The sequence below is a fragment of the Sminthopsis crassicaudata genome, chromosome 4 (genome assembly GCF_048593235.1).
Source record: "Sminthopsis crassicaudata isolate SCR6 chromosome 4, ASM4859323v1, whole genome shotgun sequence".
Taxonomy (NCBI): domain Eukaryota; kingdom Metazoa; phylum Chordata; class Mammalia; order Dasyuromorphia; family Dasyuridae; genus Sminthopsis; species Sminthopsis crassicaudata.
This window is the reverse complement of record NC_133620.1, coordinates 407,407,294-407,431,743: the sequence shown is the minus strand read 5'-3', so window position 1 is coordinate 407,431,743 and position 24,450 is coordinate 407,407,294. Positions and strand designations below refer to the sequence as shown.

Genomic DNA, 24,450 nt, shown 5'->3' with positions numbered 1-24,450 from the left:
TAAAGGAGTCGAAAGTAAAGCACAATTACTTATATCAGAATACTTACTGCCTTGAAGAATAAATAGGCAGAAGGTAGAGGAGGGAGGAAGAGATTTAAAAAATCAAATAATGTGAAAAATTGTTTTCATATGCCATTGAGGGGAAAATAAAACAATACCTTAAAAAAAAAAAAAAAAAAAAAAAAAAAAAAAAAAAGTAAGGCAAAAACTGTGTGTCTTTATTCATTCATTCAACAAATATTTACCAAAAGCAAAAGAACTAAGAAACATTGCTGAGGGAAACTCAAAAGTTTATTATATTTTCAAGAGCACATTACATCTTCTCTTCATCTTTACAAAAAGTAATCAATATATTTCATACAAATAACATACTCTGATTTTGCTGAAATTTAGTACAATAATTTTGTAATTCTAGACTGAACAATAATGACTAAAAAGCCCCCAGAATATGTTATCTCTTACCCTTTCCAACTTTTCAGCTACTCTTTCTTTATATTCTTTGAAAGCTTTGCCCAATTCTTCAGCATTTTCCATTGCTTCATTCCTTTGCTGTTCGACTCTACAACATAAATATTTGGCCATTGTAAAGGATTAAAAAATATGTAATATCTGAAAAAGACAACTTTCTGAAATATCCTAAAATATTTGCTTTCCAATTTGATAGCTCACAAAAATGTTTTCTATTTAATGAAAATCTAAAAATTTACAATATTAAACTAAATTATAAAAGTGACCATGTTTAAAATTAAAAATAATTTCAGAATTTAAATGTACAAAAGCTAATTAAATCAAATGCAAATGACTATTCTTTAATAACTGCTTAAAAAACCACCACCACCACCAACAACAACAACAAAACCCCAACAATACTTTACTGTTATAATCTTAGAAGTCATCTGGTTCAAATCTTCCATTTTATAGATGAGAAAGCTGGAGGGCATGGAGGTAAAAGACTTGTGCAATATTACACAAGTTTAAATCATTTGAGGTGAAATATATTCTTTGACTCCTGAGTTACTGTATTTTCTGCTGAACTACACTAATTCTATTACCAATTTCCCATAGAGTGTATAATATGAGAAGCAGTATATCATGGAACTTGCTTCCAGGGAAAAAAAAGTCCCTGGTTTCAGTTATCTTTTGGTTCTTTGGTTATGACAAACATTATGACAAACCTTGCATAAAAGTAGAATAATAATAAAAGCTCATTTATACTAAAATATTATGAATAATTCCCCAAATACTTTAAGTTTAAATATTTAAGAAAGCAAAACTGATCAAACTGTGCACATCTTTGATTCAGGAATATCTCTCCTGGCCCTGTATCCCAGAGGTCATTAAAAAAAAAGGAAAAGGAGCCATATGTGAAAAAAATATTTGTAGCAGCCCATTTTGTAGTGACAAGGAACTAGAAACTGAGTGGATGCCCATCAGTTGGGGAATGGTTAAATAAGTTATGGTATATGAATGTTATAGATTATTACTGTTCTATAAGAAATGATCAGCAGGATGATTTCAGAAAGGCTGGAGAGATTTAAGTGAACTGAGGTTAAGTGAAGTGAGTAGAACCAAGAGAACTTTGTACCTGCAACAAGAAGATTATGTGCCGATAAATTCTGATGGGCCTGGCACTTTTCAACAATGAAGTGATTCAGGGCAATTCTAATAGACTTGTGAAGAAAGCCATTTGCATACAGAGAGAGGCCTATGGGGACTGAATGTGGAACATAATATAGTATTTTTGTTGTTGTTTGCTTGCTTTTTGTTTTCTTTTTTTTCCCTTTTTGATCTGATTTTTCTTGTGCAGCATGATAAATATGGAAATTATACGTATTTAACATATATTGGACTTGCTATCAAGGGAAGGGGAGTGGGAGGAAGGGAGGGAGAAAAATTTGGAACACAAGGTTTTGCAAGGGTAATTATTGAAAACTATCTTTGCCTACATTTTGAAAATAAAAATCATTAAAAAACAAAGCAAAGCTGTTTAATTTCAATGGAAATTATTCTTCAAAATATTACTGCCTTAGTAAAATAAACTAAAACTACAATTGTACTTCATAAAAAGATAGGCATTCCTTCAACTGATTCCCATTGCCTTCCTATCCTATATTTTTTATGCATATCCTTCTGTCGATAATCCTCCATAGAAGACTCAAAGTATCCACCAGGATTCTTTTTTTTAATTTCTTCATACTAAATATCAATAGCACATGTGGGCTGTCTAATAGTTATCTTTCAAACCTACTAAATATACCACCTTAATTTCTTTTATAGCTAATATATTTCTTTAATGATATATATTATACCACTTTTATATTTATTTTACATTTAATCATCTTTTATCATTCAGAATTTCAAATCTCTCCCTCCCATCTTACTTTTCCTCCTCCCTCACCCCCTGAGAAGGCAATCAATAGCTTATCAATTACACAAGTGAAATTATGCAAAATATACTTTCAAATTACTCATGTTATAAGGAAGGAAGGAAAAAGGGAGGGAGACAGTGAAAGAGAGAGGGAAAGAAGGAAGGAGGCAAGTGAAAAAACTATATTTCTCCTGGAAAGACTTAAGAGATTGGCTGAGATTGGCTAAGATGACAGGAAAAAATGATGATAAATGTTTGAGGGGATATGGGAAAACTGGGACACTGATACATTGCTGGTGGAGTTGTGAACTAATCCAACCATTCTGGAGAGTAATTTTGAACTATGCCCAAAAGGTTATCATATTGTACATAACCTTTGATCCACCAGTATCTACTGAGCCTGTATCCCAAAGAGATTTTAAAGGAGGGAAAGGGACCCATATGTGCAAAAATATTTCTAGCAAGCTCTTTTTGTAGTGACAAGGAACTGGAAACTGAGTGAAATGCCCATTAGCTGGAGTATGGTTGAATAAGTTATGGTATATAAACATAATGGAATATTATTGTTCTATAAGAAATGATCAGTAGAATGATTTCAAAAAGGCCTGGAGAGACTTACATGAACTGATGCTAAGTAAAGTGAGTAGAACCAAGAGAACATTGTACACAGCTACAAAAAAATTATACTATGATCAATTCTGATGGACATGGTTCTTTCCAACAATGAGGATATTCAGGCCACTTGTAGGGGAAAGCCATCTGCATCCAGAAGGAGGACTATGGGGACTGAATGTGGATCACAACATAGTATATCTTACCTTTTGTTATCATTTGTTTGCTTTTTTTTTGGTTCTCTTTTTTTTTTTTTTCTTTTGATCTGATTTTTCTTATGTGGCAAGATAAAAGTGGAGATATGTTTAGAAGAATTGCACATGTTTAACATATATTGGATTGCTTGTTGTCTAAAGGAGAGAAGCTGGGGGAAGGGAGGGAAAAAAATTTGGAGCACAAGATTTGGCAAGGGCGAATGTTGAAAACTAAATTTGTGTATATTTTGATAATTTTAAAGCTATTATTAAAGAATTTTAAGTCTCATTTTTCAAATATACAGGGAACCAAATTAAATTTACAAACATAAGTTATTCCCAAGTTGATAATAATCAAAGGATATGAACAGTTTTCCAAAGAAATCAAACCTATCTATATAGTCATATGAAAAAAAATGTTCTACATCACTACTGATTAGAAAAATGCAAATTAAACCACCTCAAATCTATGGAGGGGGATGAGGGAAAAGACATTAATGAATTTCTAGTGGAGTTGTGATCTGGTCTAATCATTCTGGAGAATAATTTGGAACTATGTCCATAAAGTTATAAAACTATGCATATTATTTGACCATCACTAGGTATATATCATAAAGAGATCAAAGAGAAAGGAAAAAAGACTTATCTGTGCAAAATTATTTGTAGCAACTCCTTTTATGGCGGCAAAGAATTGGGAATTATAGGGATACCTACCAACTAGGGAATAGCTGGACAAGTTGTGGTTTATGATTGGGATGGATCATTGTGCAGAATAACTAATACTATAACGATGATCAACTGTGAAAGATCAACTACTCTGAACAAAACAATCATTCAAAACAATTCACAAGAACTCAATGAAAATTCCTCTCTTCCTCCAGAGACAGAATTTATGAGCTCTGAATATATAAACTGAAGCCTAACTGTCTCACTTTATTCTTCTTGCTTTTGTTTGCAAAATGACTAATATTGGAAATATTTTCTTGGTTTCATTCATAAAATGGTTATCATATTGCTTGCCTTCTAAAGAGCGGGTAAGGGAGGACTTGGAAGGAAGGAGAGAAGGGGGAACTCAAAATTTCTAAAGAAATGTTAAAAACAAATATAATAATTTTTTAAAAGACTAGAAAGGTAGGGATGGGTGGGATTAGGTTATAGAAGGCTGTGAATGCCAAAGGCTTTTATATTTGACCCTGAAGGCAATAAGGAGTCACTGGAGTTTACAGATAATAGTGACATGGTCAGATCTTCACTTCAGAAAATTCATTTAGGTAGCTGTAAAAAGGTACCCAAGTAGTCATAGTCATAAAGCAGAAAGGCCTGGTGGCAGGCTAATGAGAGTCTGTACCATTATTAAACTGATGTCAACTATGAGAGGGGTCTCTCTCTAGTCAAGTATTCTTAGCATTATATCATTATAACATTTTTATCAGTCTTGGAAAAAAGGCTTAGGTTACGTTTAAATTTGCAAATGATACAAAATAGAATAATAGCAAACACATTGGTGGCCATTCATTCAACAAGCATGTATAAAGTATAGTGTGTGTGTATATATATATATATATATATATATATATATATAGAGAGAGAGAGAGAGAGAGAGAGAGAGAGAGAGAGAGAGAGTGTATGTAAAGTATAGAAATACAAGTCTTCATAAACAAAATCCCTTGTAAGGATTTTAAAAAAAAGCTTTTAAAAACTGTACTTTTTTTTCCCAATGGAAGCAGTGATAAGGAGCAGAAGAACAAAATTATGATGGGGAAGAAATCAAAATTATTTTAAATTTATTTATATTGCTCCCTTTCATTGTCCTTCTATCTTGGGAAAAAGCACATGTAAAAGAAGAATGGAATAGTTTCTTGTGTAAACCTAACCTGGGGTAGCCAAGCCAACCCAAGCGGATGGACAGCCGAGAGGTGTAAGGAGTTTGGTAGAGACATGTGGGTCTTCAGACCAGGTATTCACTAGGGAATCAACAAGTCAGGGCATTATGTGAGTAGGTGTAATAAAGGCTTTTAAGATTACACGTGGCTGTTCTTGAGTGCACTACCAGTTATTAAACTATAGATTCAAGAGATCATGGCCAGAGATCTTTGAAGGCCTCAGAGGAGGCGAGCCGGGTAGAGTTGACACTGCAAAGGTCAGTGGTCAAAGGTACTCTGTTGGGCCTAGGGCAGACTAGTAATTGTAATTGCCAGGAGGGCATGTCTCTCTCTACCGATAACTCAAGAAGAATAACTCAAAAATAAATAGGACTATAGAATTCCAAAGCAAAAAGATCTTTTGCTAGATCTGAAGGAAGGAGGACTTTGGGCTCAAATTCTTCATCTGATCCTATGTGACTGTGGGCAAGATACTTAACCTCTCTAACACAGTTTCCTCATCTCTAAAATAGGGAGATAATACCTATAGGATTACCCATATATTTTTGTGAGACTCAAATGAGAAATGGAAAGCACTTTGCAAACATTCAAATGTGCCATAAATAAGCAATATTATTTTCCTATGACTGAATTTCCCATGACAGGGAAATGGAGATAGGAAGACAAAGGAAGAAAATGTCTAAAATTTACCTTATACTATTTTAATTCCTGTTTAGTTCCTCTTGCTATTGTTGGTATTGCTATGTTGGTATAGCATGTTGCTAACATGACACAATTTCTGTTTGATATAGAGAAGCTAGTTCTCTCTCTCTCTCCCTAGTGTATGTGTGTGTGTGTGTATATATATATAAAAATAAACCTAAGTTAGAAAAAGGGAAACAAATGACGCTTCCAGTAGAGCTAGGGAATAAAGAGAATGAAGACTACTTTCTGCCTTCAGAAGTTCTGGGACTGACAAATTAGGTTTACCCTTCCAACCATTCTTGACAAGATTTCTTCACTTTCTTTTCTGGAACATTTCCAATCTCTGTATTATGAATTTTGGAGACTGAAATCAGATATGTGGTCCACTTTTTTGTGAGATTTTCATTGATGTGCTACTTAACACTGATCAAGAAGCTACTGTGGATAAAGCATTATTTACCCTCTATGATCAACTTCACCCAATGAATGAGAATTTATTATATGCCAACTATTGGGGTACAAAGACGAAAGGAAAATGAAACAGTTCTAAGTTATGTTACTAATGGGAAACAGACATGTAACTACATATTCACACAAAATAAATGAAAAGTATTTTTTGACAGGGAAGGCACTGGTAGCTGGAGAATTCAGGAAGGGATTCCTGTGACACTTAAGCTGAGTTTTAAAGGAAAGTAAGGATAAGAGGAAGGCAGGCAGGCACATTCCAGGCATGGAGATTGCCAATGTAATTTGGGAGTAGGAGGAAGGTAAGTTTGGGTGGATGATAAGAATGCAGGAAAAGGATGAATGGGAATAAGACAAAAGAAAACCAGGATTAAATGTGAAAGGGCTTTGAATATTTCATATGTGATCCTAGAAGTGATAAGGACCTATTAAGAGTTTACCAAGTAGGAAAGGGACTGTCAAAAGAATCAAAACTGCTTTAAGCACCCTAATCTCCAAGATCCTCAATTTACTCATTTTCCATGACCTGTTTTCTCAGTCCCACAAAGACATGGTCATATCTTTGATATGGACACATCACATACAAAGTCACTACTTCTACATTCATGGATTCTCAAATTCCTTTATCTAATTATAATTTCTAATTATTTTATCTCTTTTTCTGTTTTCAACCTGAAACCCAGTTCATCATCCTCACTGTGAACTCCAATATTCTCAAAAATATTTGTTCTGTAGCAGGCCATCATCCCTTCATGGACTACACTCTCCTACCTTCCCCATCTAGTGAGTCGGTTCAACTGTACTCTTCTCTCCCATCCCTTGCCTCTTTATTTAGACAATCTTGCCCTGCCAAACTTCAGTCCTAGATTATTGCAAACATCCACTGGCCTTCCTCCTCCAATATACTGCTGAATCAAGTTGGAAAAAATTACAAAACTGTGCTAACACTCTTCTACAAGAGATGGAAGTTCTCAATATCAAATGAAGAAAAAATGCTAACATTACAGAATTCTCATTTAAAATATTTTAAACAGTTGTTTTCAAAATTCCTATTTAAATTTCCTACCTCTTAGAAATAATTATAAGAATAAAGTATAGCCTTATATTTGCTAGAACTAAAAATGATTTCATTTTAAAAATACCTCTTTCCTTGTTTACTTTGTTCAAACAAATCCAGTTTCAAATTTGAACATTCCTCTTTCCATTTCTGTAAACTTTGTTCCTTTTCAATCACTGTTTTCTGGCTCTGTTCTAATTTATCTTCTGCTTCCCTATGAAAAGAAATGAGCATGAGGTTTTAAGATCATTTTAGAATTCTGGTATTTTGTATACATTACCGGGTATTCCTCCAAAAACACTGCAAAGAGAAAATTCTGAATCTGACATTTCTTGAATTAACCTTTCTTAGTTCAATGAATCAGCATATGTTCCTCAAATTTCAATATTCAATTCATTAATAAATATTTTAACAAAAGCAATATATTAATGAATATATAGTAATAAATAATATTAGACTCCCATGACAATAATTTGCATGTAGTGATGAGAAAAACTACCACTAATTTCAATGTTTATATTTTATTAAATACAAAGCATCCATATATAGTTTGAAAAAATAATGTATTCTTATTCAATTTTTTATATTCAGATGCAGGACAATCATTTTTATAGGCTTGTTTTCTACCACAGAAAGCAAGGTTAGATATTCTCATAAGCTTAATACCTATTTAATTCAAGATAAAAGAAATTATTTTTAAGCAATTAGATATGCCATGGATAGAGCAATGGGAAGACTTCAGAAAGACCTGAATTCAGATCCAATTTTAGGCACTGACTGTGTGACTTGGGCAAGTCATTTAATCAGTCACAATTTCCTCAACTATAAAATGGGGATAATAATAGCATGTATCTCCCAGTGCCATCATGAGGATAAAATGAGAAATTGTAAGGTATTTTGCAACCCATGAAGCACTATATAAAGGGTAGGTATAATTGTCAAGTAAATATTAACGTAATCAGAATTACACACAACCCATGACCAAATATCAGCCACAATGATACTTAAATTTTTCAAGCTCAGGAATTTACTAAATAGTCTTTCCTGCTATGTTCATTAGGTAGATTTTGCTGCTTACTCATATAACTAATATTGGGAAATAGTTTAGCAAATGAACCAGAATGGGATGGCTGGTTACTAAGTAAAGGAAATGACAATAAGAACCAACACTACCCTATCCGTTTCAGTTTTATTTCCTCCCATGTCTTGTCACTAATTGACCTCTACTCCGAACATAGCTCTAGGAATAGTAAGACTTCACTCTACCCAGAAGTCCCCTTAATCCAAAACATTAGCCAACTCCTTCCTCCTTCTCAATGCCCTTCTTCCTTAAGGGAATCTAGGAATATTGACAGCAAGCTGCCTGAGGTCAAAGAAGCCCCACTCTTCCTCTTTGTGTGTGCCAACAGAGGCCAATAGGGGTCAGGGTATGTAGTTGGGGCTCAATGAATGTCTGCTGACTGAATAAAGGAATTAAAGCAGCAAGTAAGACAGTGAGGGTTATGAGAAGGTAACAATTCTTGATAAATGTATTCATTATTATATGATTGCCTTTCTTCATTTTATTCCAATACCACTACTAAATAAAACAATTTATTAGGAAGAAAAGTACACTGGAAAGAGTAAAAGCTACCCTCCATCACTGATTAGTGTATTACTATCCATATAACTGTGGGCAAGGGGCCCTTAGCTTCTCTGAGCCTTCTGAAGATCCTATCTTTAAATCTATGATCCTGTGATTTTAAGCACCTTGTTTTCAAGGTCTGATTGTAATTAAAATGGATAAGAAAATTAACTAGTTCAAATTTTAGTCAGAAGGTATAACAGGTTAAGTCTTTTTTTGGCTCAATTACTGCATTTTGTAATATGACCGAATAACAATATTCAAATAATTCTTAGCCATTAATTTGAATTGCACCTGGAGAATAAGACTTGTTTTCAACTACTACTAATTTTACTTCCTCTGCCCACTTATTTTGCATGAAACCTACAGCCTTTATCTTAAGTTATAAGGAAAAACTTTTTCCAAATATAATAGTTATTTGCTGAGCTGTTTTCATCAACTTTTTTCCCTTTCAGTCTCTAGTTCCTCTCTATCAGAAAATTAAGTAAAATTAAGGCACAATGAGAAGAGTGCAAATCTCAAAACATCCCATTTGTGGTGTGTTTGGTTTTCTGCCAGTAAAGATTAATATCCTCTATATTACATGATGTTAAAAATGTAACAAAAATAAGACAGAGAATTATATACATATATATGTATATATATATATATATATATATATTAGAAATGTATATTTTAATGAAGTGGCACAAGAAACAAATATATCATACATACAAAATGCATTATAATGGAAAGGAAAGCTCTGAAGATTAGAGTCAGTGAAACATTTGGGCATTATTTCTAAAAAAAATTGAATGCCACTGCCATTAAAAATATAATAGAAAAAACAAAATTTAACAAGGCCATACATTTAAGATAATAATATAGAATATTTCTTATTTTCTACCTCAAAACTTTATCTTGAGCTGAAACTTCTGCTTCCAAATTAATAATCTGTTCTTCTAAAATTGGGACGCTAAAGGATTGTGACTGAGTACTTTCAAGAACACAAATCTGAAACACAAAAACATATTTAGTCTCTCTGAGCCTGTTTCCTCATCTGTAAAGTGAAACTGAGCACCACCCCAATGATGAATTGCAAAACTGATAAATGCAATTAAGTTTCAAAAGTTAACCACACCACCCTTTCCTTTCAGGACCAAAATATCAAAAGAAACAACCCAGTCCCCCCCCCCCCCCTTTTATTGATCTGAAGGTCATATTTACTTACCATTAATCTTAACATTTTAAGTAGCTCCAGTTATGTCGGGAGAGATGTTAAGGCATGGGACTACATATAAAGGAAGGGGAACCAACTTTTCATTACCCTAGAGTATATGATACCAATAGTTGTCCTACTCTAAAAAGCTCTAATTGGTATTATACAATTGCTATAAATAAAACTGATCAAGGAATAAGCAATACTAAACACCAGAATAATATTTTTCTTTAATCAGGAAATGTAAAAAAAGGATAAATTGCCTTTTACCCTAAACATAAGTATTTACCATTTTAGGATACATACTTTTGTTCTTGATTGTGTCAATTCAAAATGGAGAGATTCTATTTTATTCATTAGGGCATGATTCTGAGAGATCAAAGAAGCATTATGTTGGCGAAGTTTATTCAGTTTCTCCCGAAGGCCTTTATTTTCCTGATCCACACTTGTGTTAGTGATAGAAGATGCAACATAAGACTACAGCAAAAAAGAGAGTCATCTATTTTGGATCATCTTACTTTTAAAAAAAACAAAGTTATTTTACATTATAAATGAGAAATAAAGATTAACAACAGTTTTGTCAATGAGTGCTAACCATTTCTTTACAGCCAGGTCAGTCAGAAAGTGGAGTCAGTCCAGGTGGATTTACTATTTTCAAATTATATTAATAAATGTTTTTCTTCCTTCTTGGTCTGATTTTTCTTACGTAACCTGATGGCTGTGTGAATATGTATACACATATTGATTTGGCATGTATTTTGGCATATTTGGCATGTACTGGACTGCAGCTAGGTGGGGTAGAGGATGGGGGGAAGAAGGGTAAAATTTGCAGCAGGGGATATGCAGGGGTCAATGTTGGAAAAATTACCCATGCATATGCCTTGTGAATAAAAAGTTTTAATTTTTAAAAATTAATAAATATGACTTAGATAAGATATTTAACTAGGAGAATATGTAATAGTCTTCTGGATTTCACAGAATAGAAGAAAGAGTACTAGATATGGCTGGCAGTGTGGTTCACTATTTGTAGGCAACCTTAGCTAAACTGCTTAATCTCTTTGTGTCTTAGCTTCCTTATATGTAAATTAAGCGTATTAGACCGTCTTTGATGTGACTTCCAGTCTTAAATCCTATCATCCTTCATAGCATGTGTAGGAATTTAGGAATTACTTCTATCTTCAGACTTGAATCAGTTCATTGAACTAGCCATGCAGATTCCTTAAAAAATAAAATTTTTCAGTTCCCAGAATTGGAAAATTTTTAAAAAGTAGCCATAATGAATACTATTAATTTTTGAATCTTAAGGATAATAAGTATAGCAATAATAGGGTCTGCTATTAAGAAATAATTCCTCTTAATTAAGATTTCTTAATAGCACACCCTTTTATTGATTAAGAAACTGCCACTATATCAAACAATAAAATCAAAATCCAAGCACCTATCATAAGTGGAGGTGAGGGTGGAGCTGAAAAACAAGGAAACAGATGACAAGCCTTACCTTCATGTAGCTAAAATTCAGTTGTGCAAATAAACTGTATACATACAAAACTAATAATATATAAAAGATAGAAAATATCACTTGCCCTAAAACTGACACTTTTTTAGGAAGGAAATGTGAACCACTGTATTGTCTATGTACTCAAAAATATATACTAGAGTTATAAGAAATACAATAGATGACAGTCTCTATAAAAACCATAACACATTTAGAGGAAGAAATGTTTTATTAAAATAAAGCTAAAAATAATAATAACCTTGTCTCTTGATTTTCTTTGGAAATCACTATTGTTGTAAGGCATTTTACCAACACTTTTATGAGTAGAATAATTTATAAGTCCAGGGTGGAAAGGTTGAACAAGATCATCTACCGAGAGTCTCTCAAACCTTGTTGGATGGATACCATTCTCAGAAGTGTCAACTGCATCATTACTAGGAAAAAAAAGGAAAAAAAAATTCTTCTATCCCTTAAGTAAATATATGAAAAAAAGCTCTTAAGTTCAGAGAAATGAAAATTTTACAAAAAAGAAAATAATGGATTCACATATTTGAAGTTACTGATTCTTCTATTTAAATTTTATTTCTTTAAAAATTAAAATCCAAAGTCCACTTCTTGCTCATGAGCAAGTCACCAATCTTCCAAAGTTAAAGAACAGCCAAGATTTCTCTTCATAGAATACTAAAAGACTATAACTTTAATCTTTGTACATAAATTTAAAATCACAATTTAAACATTTTTTAAAATTTATCAAATTCAATCAAAGCATTTTTCTAGGTAATTGAGAAACATAGACAAAAGTGAAAAGTCATTGCCCTACCTCTCTTTAAGGAGATTATCCCCTTAAGAGAAAAGGTGATGTGGGGGACTGACAAAGAGTGCTCTAAGAACATTTAAAGGAATAACTCTGAGGAATCCAGGGAAAATTACAGAGAGAGAAAGTGGTATCTAATGTGAAAAGAATCCTAAAAAAATAGATGAGAAAATACTCTGGTCACAGGGACAAGTTAATAGTTTGTTTAGTCTGTATGCACAGATTATTTATATAGAAATAATGTGAAAATAGTTTGGAAAAATAGGATAGGATTAGATTGTAGGATGCTTTAAATGCCATGTTACAAAGTTTATATTATACAATGAAAAGTCTGACTAATGAGATTTTTTCTAAGCAGAGGAATACCATGGTCATAATTTTATTAGGAAGATTATTGAATAGCCATGTGTAGAATGGATTGGAAAGGAGAAAACTGGGAGAAATACCAGTTAGGAACCTGCTACCATACTTTTAGAGATGAGGGCCCCATATGTCTAGATCTTAGTTTTTTCATCTATAAGGAAAAATATGATTTCCCGATCTGAAATTACTACAATTTTTTCTTAATGTGAATGTTTTTCAAATATTTCTATTTTTTAATTATGGACTAGTTTTTCCTAAGCTGGGAAGGAAAAAAAAATTCAGAATTTTCAATTTTCCTAATAGGACAGTAAGTTTAGGCATAATGTGCATAATTCTAGAAATTATTTAATCACTTACATAGAAAGCTCTTCTAAATTCTGTAAGCTCCATTCTGTTTTCTCTAATTCATTTCTTAATGAAGCAACATTTGCTAACAGATTTTCTTCTTCATTATCTTTATTGTAGTATTCCAGTGTAGTGGGTTCTATTTGGCTAGGGGGGAAAAGCCACATTGTTTTATTAGCTTTTTTGATATGTCACATAACCTCTCCCAACTTCATTTCCTCATTTAGAAAAATTAAAGAATTGGACTAAATTACCTCTAAAATCCCTTCTACTTCTAACTTATATTAACCTCTAAATTACAAGATGATTTTATTGTTTAACATTACCAATTTTTCAAATCTATAATCTTCAGATTAAGTTGATTAATTTCAGCTACTTTTATCTTTCATAATGTAAAACTTAGTGGATTTTCTATTTTACTTAAAAGTTTCAAGTCAGTGAAAAATCTGACTCAATCATGTTGGACAGATGTATTATCTAATCCAAATTCATTAACTGTTTGGCTTTATATTTATTCTTATTTGTATTGCAAAAAAACCACTTTCAACAGTTTCCTGGTTTTGTTTTCCAAATCTGGTTCAAATATTCCCTGTATAAAAAACATGATTTTTATCACACCAGCGTAATTATATAGAAAAAGGAATCTGAGGGACTTTGTAATAAAATGTCACAATAAAGAATTATAAAATAAAGCCTCATGAGGTTGTTGCTATTGCTGGCAAAACTGTTCAGCCCAATCCATACTGATTTTATTTTTAAAAGTTTTATCCAAATTAGAAAAGATTAATCTTCAATTAGCACCTCTAAAGTTGTGAATATTATACTTTTGGAAACAAATTTTCCCCTTCATCTCCCACAAAATTCCATTTTTTAAACATTAGTATTTCAATGATAAAAGTAGTTGTATTTAGGATTATGACAATTTTCCTTTTTTTTTTTTTAATAAAATCTTTCTTCTTAAACCTGAAATTAAATTGCTCTCTCAGGGCCCTTAAACTCTGTACATCATTAAATATCTCTCCAACCTCTTACATTATCAGCATGTCAAGGACTTAGTACTGGTGCACTCCTCTCCCAATTCCCTGCTCCTCCCAAAACATGGAGATAATACACCTGCTTAAGCGAGGAACTAAATACTGGTTTACAATCCTAACAACTAGTAACTGATGCCAAATCAGTTGCACTGGAAATTTTCGGAGTAACTTTACAGACACCAAAATACAGACTGTGGCAGTGAATAAATTTGCTGAACTGACTGGAATCCTTAAATTTTCTTTTTGGCTTTAATTTTTCCAGAGAAAACGGGCTGCCCAAAGATTCTCTTAACTGTCCTATCTTACCTGTTTAACCTGACGTCTAACTACCTGTGAAGAAAAAGGGGAAAATTGGGTATAAAGTGAACCATAGGAAAGGCCACTGGAATCCAACACTAAAATAGAATTTGGCAGCTATCCTACTGAATTGGAACATATATATTTCATATAAAACTCTCCCAACTAATAGCCAAGAAATAACAAGCCTACTGATATGTCCATAACTGTAACTATGCATAATATGTACATGTAGGTGCATATATGTGCACACAGATTCTTGGGGCGTTTACAGGAAGGTTACTTTTGTCTCCTCACTTATTACAAGTCGGCTTCTTGTACAATACCACATAAAAAGGCGATAACTCCTAAGCAATTTCAATATTCCCCCCACACACTCTTCTTTATTATTTATTTATTTAGTGAAGATGACGCTCTTCCCACCACATCCACCCGCGGCCGGAGTGGACAAGTCCCTTCGGACCCTTCACATCCTCAGTAACATTCGTCTCTAGGCACAAATCGGCTCAGAAAGGGAACTAGGGATGGCATTTTCCCCTCCCCCTTCCAAGCAAACTTCTCCAGGCTTTCCGCTTTCGGCGGAGGGTTTAAGGGGAAGAATCCTGCATGGGCACACACCTTAAAGAAGCTCTCGGATGGAGGCTGCTGTGACTTGAGGAGGAAGAGGATGGGAAATTCTCCTTCAGCCCCCAATTAAGATCTGAACCAGGCCCAAAGACGTGTCTTGAGGACGTAAAGGTAGTAATTTGGCTTCTCCCTTTTCTGGAGGAAAGAGAGCCAATCCTGTCGGGCTCCGACCACCCCAGAGAGGCGAGGGAGCGATGGGAACCCGAGTTCATGGTTCCCTCCTCCGGCTGACAAGAGATGGACAACGGCGCTCTGCCCAGGCCTGGTTCCAGGCCTGTCTCTCAGAATTACTCGCCCACCGCCGCCGCAGGTGCAGTATTTGAAGGCAGAACCCAACCCCGTGGCGGCGAGCGCCTCTGCTTCTCCTCCGCCTTCAGCTGCTGCGGCCTGAGGCCTTTCTACTTGGCCCGCTTTGGGAAAGGTCCGAGTGGCCTCACTAAGGTTCTACGTCGCACGCCTCCCAGATCACCTCTGGTTTGTAACAGCCGCGAGAACCGTTAAAAACACCCCCTTCCCGACTCCCCATCCTGCGCAAGCGCAAGACGCATCCGGGATGCGCACAAAGCCTTTCGGGGACTGTAGTCCGGGAGTCTCGTCCAAGTTGCGCCCTTCGGCGATCCTAGGAACTACATTTCCCACAATTCTCCCAAGAGGACGACGGCGGAAGGGGGAAGCTGAAAGGTCCCTTCTTTGAGGCGTAACTTACCGAAAGTCCTCACCCGGCGTACCGGCCCTTACTCACCGTTTGGCTTGTGTTGGAGAAAGCTGCGGAGGTAGAGGCGTGGACATCTCAGGCGCCCGGTAGAGAGTGGCTGTGGATCTGGCGTGCATGCTCCCGTGAGCGGACGAGCAGTGGTCCTGGGTGAGGAGAGTTGCAAGTTCTAGGGCTGAGGCTGTGAGGGGGACCGGCTGGAGCGGCATAGCGTTGTCCGGGGGTGACCTGTGCACAGCCGCCCGAGACTCCAAGTAAATCCTCTTGGCGAGTCTCCGGTGAAGAGGGGACGCTTGCCAGCGTTTCAGGAAGCCGGAAGGCCCCAAGTTTGCCCAGCTGTTGACAGACCCGATGGAGATGGTGGAGCCCAGGGTCTGGATCCCCCTCTCTCTGTTAGTGGCTGTGGGCCCTTTGGTGCTGCTGCCGCCTGCGGCGTCGGGCTTCTCACCGTCGCTGGACAGCGACTTCACCATCACCCTTCCGGCTGGCCACAAAGAGTGCTTTTATCAGCCCATGCCCCTCAAGGCCTCGCTGGAGATCGAGTACCAGGTAAGCGCCTGCAGACGCTCCGAGCCCTCCCGCTGCCCGCAGCTGGATGGCCCCCACCCCCACCCCCCGGGCCTCAGGGACAACTGTCTTCACTAATGGGATCAGCAAAGTACATTCTGGAAAGGAGAGGGGCCGCCCTAAATGTCGCCGCCATCCCCCGGGTTGCGACTGTCCTCGCGTCACCGGGCGGGGAAGGCAGGCAGGCGTGACCAGGACTACACCATCCGCCCCCTGGCTTTGCCCCACTGGGAACCGGGCTGGAATTGGTGATGTCCGAGACTTTCCCCTTTGTTTCATAACGCGCCCGTCGCCTTTCCGGCCGGCTCTTGCCTACGTGTGCGCTGGCGCTGCGGAGGAGAGGCGCGGGGCGCTGGGAGGCGTTGTGGCGGGGTGGCGGTGCTCCGCGTTAATCCCGCCGCTTCCGCGCCGAGTCTTCCCTCTGTAAAGCGCTCCTCCCTTGAGGCTGAGTGGTGGTCATCCTTGCCTCAGAACGGGGTGCTGTGAGCACTCGCCCTTTTTTCCTACAAACTACTAGATTTTGGTTAACGGTGTGACTCTTTTCTGTTATCTGTTTCAAAGTGTCCGCAACTTCCGCCTGGGTTTTGTTCACTGCCACTGCATAGGGGAAGGGGAGAAGCAAATCTGGGACCTTTCTACGAAATCAGGAATTTAACTAATATTAGAAATTAAGAATTTAAAAAGAAATGTGTAGGGCTTGAATGTCTTGGTAGTTCTAAACCTCACAGTGATTTAGCTTTTCTGGATGTTTGTCTTTGGCCTTCTCCCTTCCCTCCCCTCCCTTTGCCCACTTTCTGCAGAAACTGATCAAAATTCTCTTTAGAACACATCGAAAGAGGAAATGCTATTATTATCTAGTTCTTTGGACAGCAGCTGAAAACGGGTATATTTTTCTGTTTTGCTTTTTTTCTCGTTTTTTTGTTTCAGTTTTCAAGGCCAAATCTCTCACACACACCCACCCACACACACACACCCATCAAATCACTGGCTGGTAGAATCTAAGTGTGCCTGAAATGCATCCTGCTTCCAAGCTTCCTTTCAGTCGTACGTTTGTTTGTAAAAGCAGAATCCCTCAACTTTCTCCAACCAAACACACTAGAAGAAAAAAGTAGAAAAAAACAAAAAAAACAAAAAACAAAAAAAACCTTTTTTTTGGTTTATATTTAGAACAGATTCAAAACAATTTTGGTACATGTTTTCTCACTGCATAATAGTCATTACTAAAATAAGCTTATAAAAGAATTACAAATAAACTATTTTTCCTAGGGGCTAATTTTTCACCTTAATTAGCAAAATTAAGCTAGAACTACAGTGTAAAGGAAAGATTTAGTCTATCTTATAGACTAAAAGGTCTGCAAATAGTATAATGAATGTAATGAATTAAGAAAGGGGGAAAAGAGCACTAAGGGAGAGGGAGATGGGGAGATGAAATGTCTAGTTCCATGGACAGCCGGTTTAACTGAGTCTAGTATAAGGTTGGAAAGGACCCTGACTGTATGAGAGCCTTAGTGTCAGAGAAGGAATTTGTATTTTATCCTCATGACAATGTGGAGAGTCACTGGAGGAACAAATAAGTAGGTGACATCATCAGACCCTTGCCTTAGGATTATTTTGGCAATATATGGAAAATGGAGTAAATCCAGAAGAGATCAGAAGCATGGAGAACAATTTAGAGATTCTTGTGGCATTCTCCAGGGGAGAGGTGGTGAAGGCCTGAAGATTTCATATAGTGGTCACCTAAATGAAAGCCAAAAGGCTAGCCGTCTGAGAGGAAGCACAGAGTGTCAAAGATGAACTTGGGTGACCAAGAGAGTGGTGGCGGTGCCTCCCTTTTGTAGAAATAGGGAAGTTTGAAGGAGGGGAAGAGCTTAAAGAGGAAATTGGGCTCTCTTCTGGGTTTGAGATGTGCCCTGCTTGTTAGATAATGCAGATGTATTTAGATATGTATCAGGATAGAAATCATGGAAGTGAGGCCAGGAAGTGCATTTCAGAAAAGCATATAAAGGAAAAAAGAGGGCCCAAAAGCTTTGGGATGAAGGCAGCCATGCTAAGGGAAGGAAGAAAGAAAACAAGCATTTCTTGGGTCACTACTGTGTGTCACCATGGTCCAAGTATTTGAAAAATTGCATCTGATTTGATCCTTGCCACAATTTTGTGAGATGTTAATATCCCATTTTACAGTTGGGGAAACTGAGGCAAACAAGGTTAAAGTGATTTGCCCAAAGTCATACAGCTAATAAGTGTATTTGAACTCCAGATCCATTATTCTATCCTCTGTGCCATCTAGCTCCTCAAGGATGTGGGAAATAGACGATCATCTAACAAAGGAAAGTAAAGAGTGATAAAACAGAAAAAGGTGGAAGAAAGAACTATGTCACTGAAGCCAGAGGAGAAAGTGTGCAAGATGGGCAATGTGAATGGTCAGCAGAGTCTGAAGGAGCAAAGAATGAGGATTAAAGAAATGCCATTGTGCCTAACAGTTGGAGCCTTAGTGAGAATATGTGAAGCCATATTGAGTGATAAAGAAGAAAAAAGTGAGTGAAGGCAAGAATTTATTTTGAGGAGTTTGACAGTGAAAAGGAAGTGAGAAAATAGTTTGAGAAGAATGATCAATAATAGGGCTTTTTATGCTTTTTAATCATGGACTGAACCTAAGAATGTTTTCAGGAAGTAAATAGAAGATCCAGTGAATTGGGAGAGAACTGGGGAGATTTAATATGAAATGTGATGGGGAATGATCAATAGGACAAGTTACTTCGAGAGATGTGATTAAAGGCAAAATAGGCATTTCCCTTTATAAGAAGATGGTCCACTTCTTCATTGGTAGGAGTAAGGAGAGACTGAGTAAATATGTACAGAGATTTTGAGATGTAGAGTGGAGCATATTGTCAATGTGTTACATTTTATGATCTGCAATAAAGTAGAAAGGAAAGATAATTATTGGAAGAAAGTGGTATGTGGACTGGCATTGGTAGTTTTGGGTAAAAAGAGGTTTAGATCAGCTCTGATAATAGAGAAGGCCTATTCAAAATAAGGAAATATAAATTAGTAGTGAAAGTAGATAGCAAAATGAGGTGACTATCCACCTGTGTTTAATAGCTTGGGAGAAAGCATATGGAATGATCCAAGCAAGAGAATCATGTATATAATTGAGCTGATATAGTCAAGTTTGTAAAAAGAGAAAGGAATCCAGAGAAGGGATGATGGGTTAAGTATGGAGATATTAGGGTGCTTGTAGTTAAGTACCTACTCTCTAAGCACATACTCGATGTAATATAGTGATGTGGTCAATCTAGTTGGCAAATACTTAGGGTAATGTGGTGATGTGATATTCTACAGCTGCGCATGCCCAATGTGGTGTGGTGATATAGTCATGCTGAAGTATTTAAGGACTAGAGTGAATACATCCATAGCTAGAGAATTATCTCATCAACTGTACTGAATCTTAAGTACATCTTTTAACAATTCCAACCCTCTATAGTTGATAACAGCTGGAACCTAACAATAATTTACATATTAAGATAGGTCATTCTGATTCCTCTGCTTCAGATTCTTGCCTCACCATTGGCCCTTGTAAAATGGGTGCAACTTCTGATATACTTGCTGTTTCAATATTTTTAGGTTACCTTAAAGCTACCATTAATGTGTTCATTTATGTGGCAGGAATTCTTTGTATTCCTAAGCATAATTTTCATATCTTAGATATATTTTACTTAAGTAAGAATCATTTTTAATGTTTGTTAGGTACATAGCATGTACTAAGGGATATAAAATTATGTAACTATAAATTTTCAGAGTTTGAAGAGATTTCAGAAGTCATTTAATTTACTCTATAATCAATATTTGAATATCCTCATCATCATCACTAAGTGACCAAGCCAGTTGAACTCACTATATCACAAAGCAGCCCACTCCATTTTCAGACAGTTGTAAATGTATAGGAATCTTACCCTTTATGTTGAGCCAAAAATCTCCTCCCTGCAGCTTGAATTCATTTCAGTAAACCATTTATCAGTGAATCTTCTTGCCACTGTACTAAGTGTTGGGTCTATGAAAGAAAAAAAAATTGTCCTCACCCTCAAGGAACTTCCATTCTGCTACAGCTAGATAAGCAAGCCTAAGTTAAATTGAGCAGGCGAGAGAGCACTAACTTGGGGGATCAGGAACGGAAAAGAACTAAGTCTTGAAAAAAGATAAGATTCTATTGATGCTAAAATCTTAAATAAGATATTAGCAAAAAGACTTCAGAGAATCATCCCCAGGCTAATACACTATGATCAAGTAGGATTTATACCAGGAATGCAGGGCTGGTTTAATATTAGGAAAACTATTAGTATAATTGACCATATTAATAATCAAATTAATAAAAACCATATGATCATCTCAATAGATGCAGAAAAAGCATTTGACAAAATCCAACATCCATTCCTACTAAAAACTCTTGAGAGTATAGGAATAAATGGACTATTCCTTAAAATAATAAGGAGCATATATTTAAGACCTTCAGTAAGCATAATATGCAATAGAAATAAACTGCAACCTTTCCCAGTAAGATCAGGAGTGAAACAAGGTTGCCCAGTATCACCATTACTATTCAATATAGTACTAGAAACGCTAGCCTCAGCAATAAGAGCAGAGAAAGAGATTCAAGGAATTAGAGTAGGAAATGAGGAAATCAAACTATCACTCTTTGCAGATGACATGGTGGTATACTTAGAGAACCCCAAAGACTCTGCTAAAAAGCTATTAGAAATAATTCAGAATTTTAGCAAAGTGGCAGGATACAAAATAAATCCACATAAATCCTCAGCATTTTTATATATCACCAACAAAATGCAACAGCAAGAGATACAAAGAGAAATTCCATTCCAAACAAATGTTGAGAGTATAAAGTATTTGGGAATCCATCTACCAAAGAATAGTCAGGAATTATATGAGAAAAATTACAAAACACTTGCCACAAAAATAAAGCCAGATTTAAATAATTGGAAAGACATTCAGTGCTCTTGGATAGGCCGAGCGAATATAATAAAGATGACAATACTCCCCAAACTAATCTATTTATTTAGTGCTATACCAATCAGACTCCCAAGAAACTATTTTAATGACCTAGAAAAAATAACAACAAAATTCATATGGAAGAATAAAAGGTCGAGAATTGCAAGGGAACTAATGAAAAAAAAGTCAGAGGAAGGTGGTCTAAGTGTACCTGATCTAAAGCTATATTATATAGCAGCAGTCACCAAAACCATTTGGTACTGGCTAAGAAATAGAACGGTAGATCAGTGGAACAGATTAGATACAAAGGACAAAAAAGGGTACATCTATAGCAATCTAATCTTTGACAAACCCAAAGATACCAACATTAGGGACAAAAATTCATTATTCGGAAGAAACTGTTGGGAAAACTGGAAATTAGTATGGCAGAAATTAGATATGGATCCACACTTAACACATATACCAAGATAAGATCAAAATGGGTCCATGATTTAGGCATAAAGAATGAGATCATAAATAGATTAGAGGAACAGAGAATAGTCTACCTTTCAGACCTGTGGAGGAGGAAGGAATTTATGACCAGAGGAGAACTAGAGATCATTATTGATCACAAAATAGAAGATTTTGATTACATCAAACTAAAAAGTTTCTGTGCAAACAATACTAATGCAAACAAGATTAGAAGGGAAGTAACAAATTGGGAAAATATTTTTAAAAGCAAAGGTTCTGACAAAGGTCTCATTTCCAAAATATATAGAGAACTGACCCTGATTTATAGGAAACCAAACCATTCTCCAATTGATAAATGGTCAAGGGATATGAACAGACAATTCTCAGATGATGAAATTGAAACTATTTCCACTTATATGAAAGAGTGTTCCAAATCACTACTGATCAGAGAAATGCAAATTAAGACAACTCTGAGATACTACTACACACCTGTCAGATTGGCTAAGATGACAGGAACAAATAATGATGAATGTTGGAGGGGATGTGGGGAAACTGGGACACTAATACATTGCTGGTGGAGTTGCGAAAGAATCCAGCCATTGTGGAGAGCAATTTGGAACTATGCCCAAAAAGTTATCAAACTGTGCATACCCTTTGACCCAGCAGTGCTGTTATTGGGATTATATCCCAAAGAAATACTAAAGAGTGGAAAGGGACCTGTATGTGCCAAAATGTTTGTGGCAGCTCTTTTTGTTGTGGCTAGAAACTGGAAGTTGAATGGATGTCCATCAATTGGAAAATGGTTGGGTAAATTGTGGTATATGAAGGTTATGGAATATTATTGCTCTGTAAGAAATGACCAGCAGGAGGAAAACAGAGAAGCTTGGAGAGACTTACATCAACTGTTGCTGAGTGAAATGAGCAGAATCAGAAGATCACTGTACACTTCAACAATACTGTATGAGGATGTATTCTGATGGAAGTGGATATCTTCAACATAAAGAAGATCCAACTCACTTCCAGTTGATCAATGATGGACAGAAACAACTACACCCAGAGAAGGAACACTGGGAAGTGAATGTAAATTGTTAGCACTACTGTCTATCTACCCAGGTTACTTATACCTTCGGAAGCTAATAATTAATGTGCAACAAGAAAATGGTATTTACACACATATATTGTATCTAGGTTCTATTGTAACACATGTAAAATGTATGGGATTACCTGTCATTGGGGGAGGGAGTGGAGGGAGGGAGGGGATAATTTGGAAAAATGAATTAAAAAAAAAAAAAGTCAGATGAAGGTGGTCTAAGTGTACCTGATCTAAAGCTATATTATATAGCAGCAGTCACCAAAACCATTTGGTATTGGCTAAGAAATAGAACGGTAGATCAGTGGAACAGATTAGATACAAAGGACAAAAAAGGGTACATCTATAGCAATCTAGTCTTTGACAAACCCAAAGATACCAATATTAGGGACAAAAATTCATTATTCGGAAAAAACTGTTGGGAAAACTGGAAATTAGTATGGCAGAAATTAGATATGGATCCACACTTAACACCATATACCAAGATAAGATCAAAATGGGTCCATGACTTAGGCATAAAGAATGAGATCATAAATAGATTAGAGGAACAGAGGATAGTCTACCTCTCAGACCTGTGGAAGAGGAAGGAATTTATGACCAGAGGAGAACTAGAGATCATTATTGATCACAAAATAGAAGATTAAAGTTAAAGGTTCTGACAAAGGTCTCATTTCCAAAATATATCGAGAACTGACCCTAATTTATAAGAAATCAAACCATTCTCCAATTGATAAATGGTCAAAGGATGTGAACAGACAATTCTCAGATGATGAAATTGAAACTATATCCACTCATATGAAAGAGTGTTCCAAATCACTACTGATCAGAGAAATGCAAATTAAGACAACTCTGAGATACCACTACATACCTGTCAGATTGGCTAAGATGACAGGAACAAATAATGATGAATGTTGAAGGGGATGTGGGAAAACTGGGACATTGATACATTGTTGGTGGAGTTGTGAAAGAATCCAGCCATTCTGGAGAGTAATCTGGAATTATGCCCAAAAAGTTATCAAACTGTGCATACCCATTGACCCAGCAGTGCTGTTATTGGGCTTATATCCCAAAGAAATACTAAAGAGTGGAAAGGGACCTGTATGTGCCAAAATGTTTGTGGCAGCTCTTTTTGTAGTAGCTAGAAACTGGAAGTTGAATGGGTGTTCATCAATTGGAGAATGGTTGGGTAAATTATGGCATATGAAGGTTATGGAATATTGCTCTGTAAGAAATGACCAGCAGGAGGAATGCAGAGAGGCTTGGAGAGACTTACATCAACTGATACTGAGTGAAATGAATAGAACCAGAAGACCGCTGTACACTTCAATGTTGTATGAAAATGTATTCTGATGGAAGTGGATATCTTCAACATAAAGAAGATCCAACTCACTTCCAGTTGATCAATGATGGACAGAAATAACTACACCCAGAGAAGGAACACTGGGAAGTGAATGTAAATTGTTAGCACTACTGTCTATCTACCCAGGTTACTTATATCTTCGGAATCTAATACTTAGTGTGCAACAAGAAAATGGTATTTACACACATATATTGTATTTAGGTTATATTGTAA

General features: G+C 36.2%; 1 protein-coding gene across 5 annotated transcripts in view; it reads right to left on the bottom strand.

Annotated features, from left to right (window-relative positions):
• The window catches only part of CCDC18 (coiled-coil domain containing 18), a 79,319-nt gene extending 62,752 nt beyond the window's left edge, over positions 1 to 16,567 (bottom strand). For 4 of the 5 annotated variants that reach the window (XM_074262709.1, XM_074262711.1, XM_074262712.1 and 1 more), the window contains exons 1-7: positions 15,803 to 16,567; positions 13,115 to 13,249; positions 11,840 to 12,014; positions 10,392 to 10,562; positions 9,774 to 9,880; positions 7,349 to 7,477; positions 463 to 559 (exon numbers count right to left, since the gene is read on the bottom strand). In XM_074262709.1, coding sequence (XP_074118810.1) covers positions 463 to 559; positions 7,349 to 7,477; positions 9,774 to 9,880; positions 10,392 to 10,562; positions 11,840 to 12,014; positions 13,115 to 13,249; positions 15,803 to 16,245 — 1,257 coding nt within the window. In that variant the 5' untranslated portion in view covers positions 16,246 to 16,567. Of the gene's footprint in view, positions 1 to 462; positions 560 to 7,348; positions 7,478 to 9,773; positions 9,881 to 10,391; positions 10,563 to 11,839; positions 12,015 to 13,114; positions 13,250 to 15,051; positions 15,662 to 15,802 lie in introns of those variants that run through there. The other variant, XM_074262713.1, reaches the window with a different exon arrangement.
• Positions 16,568 to 24,450: the final 7,883 nt, after the last annotated feature.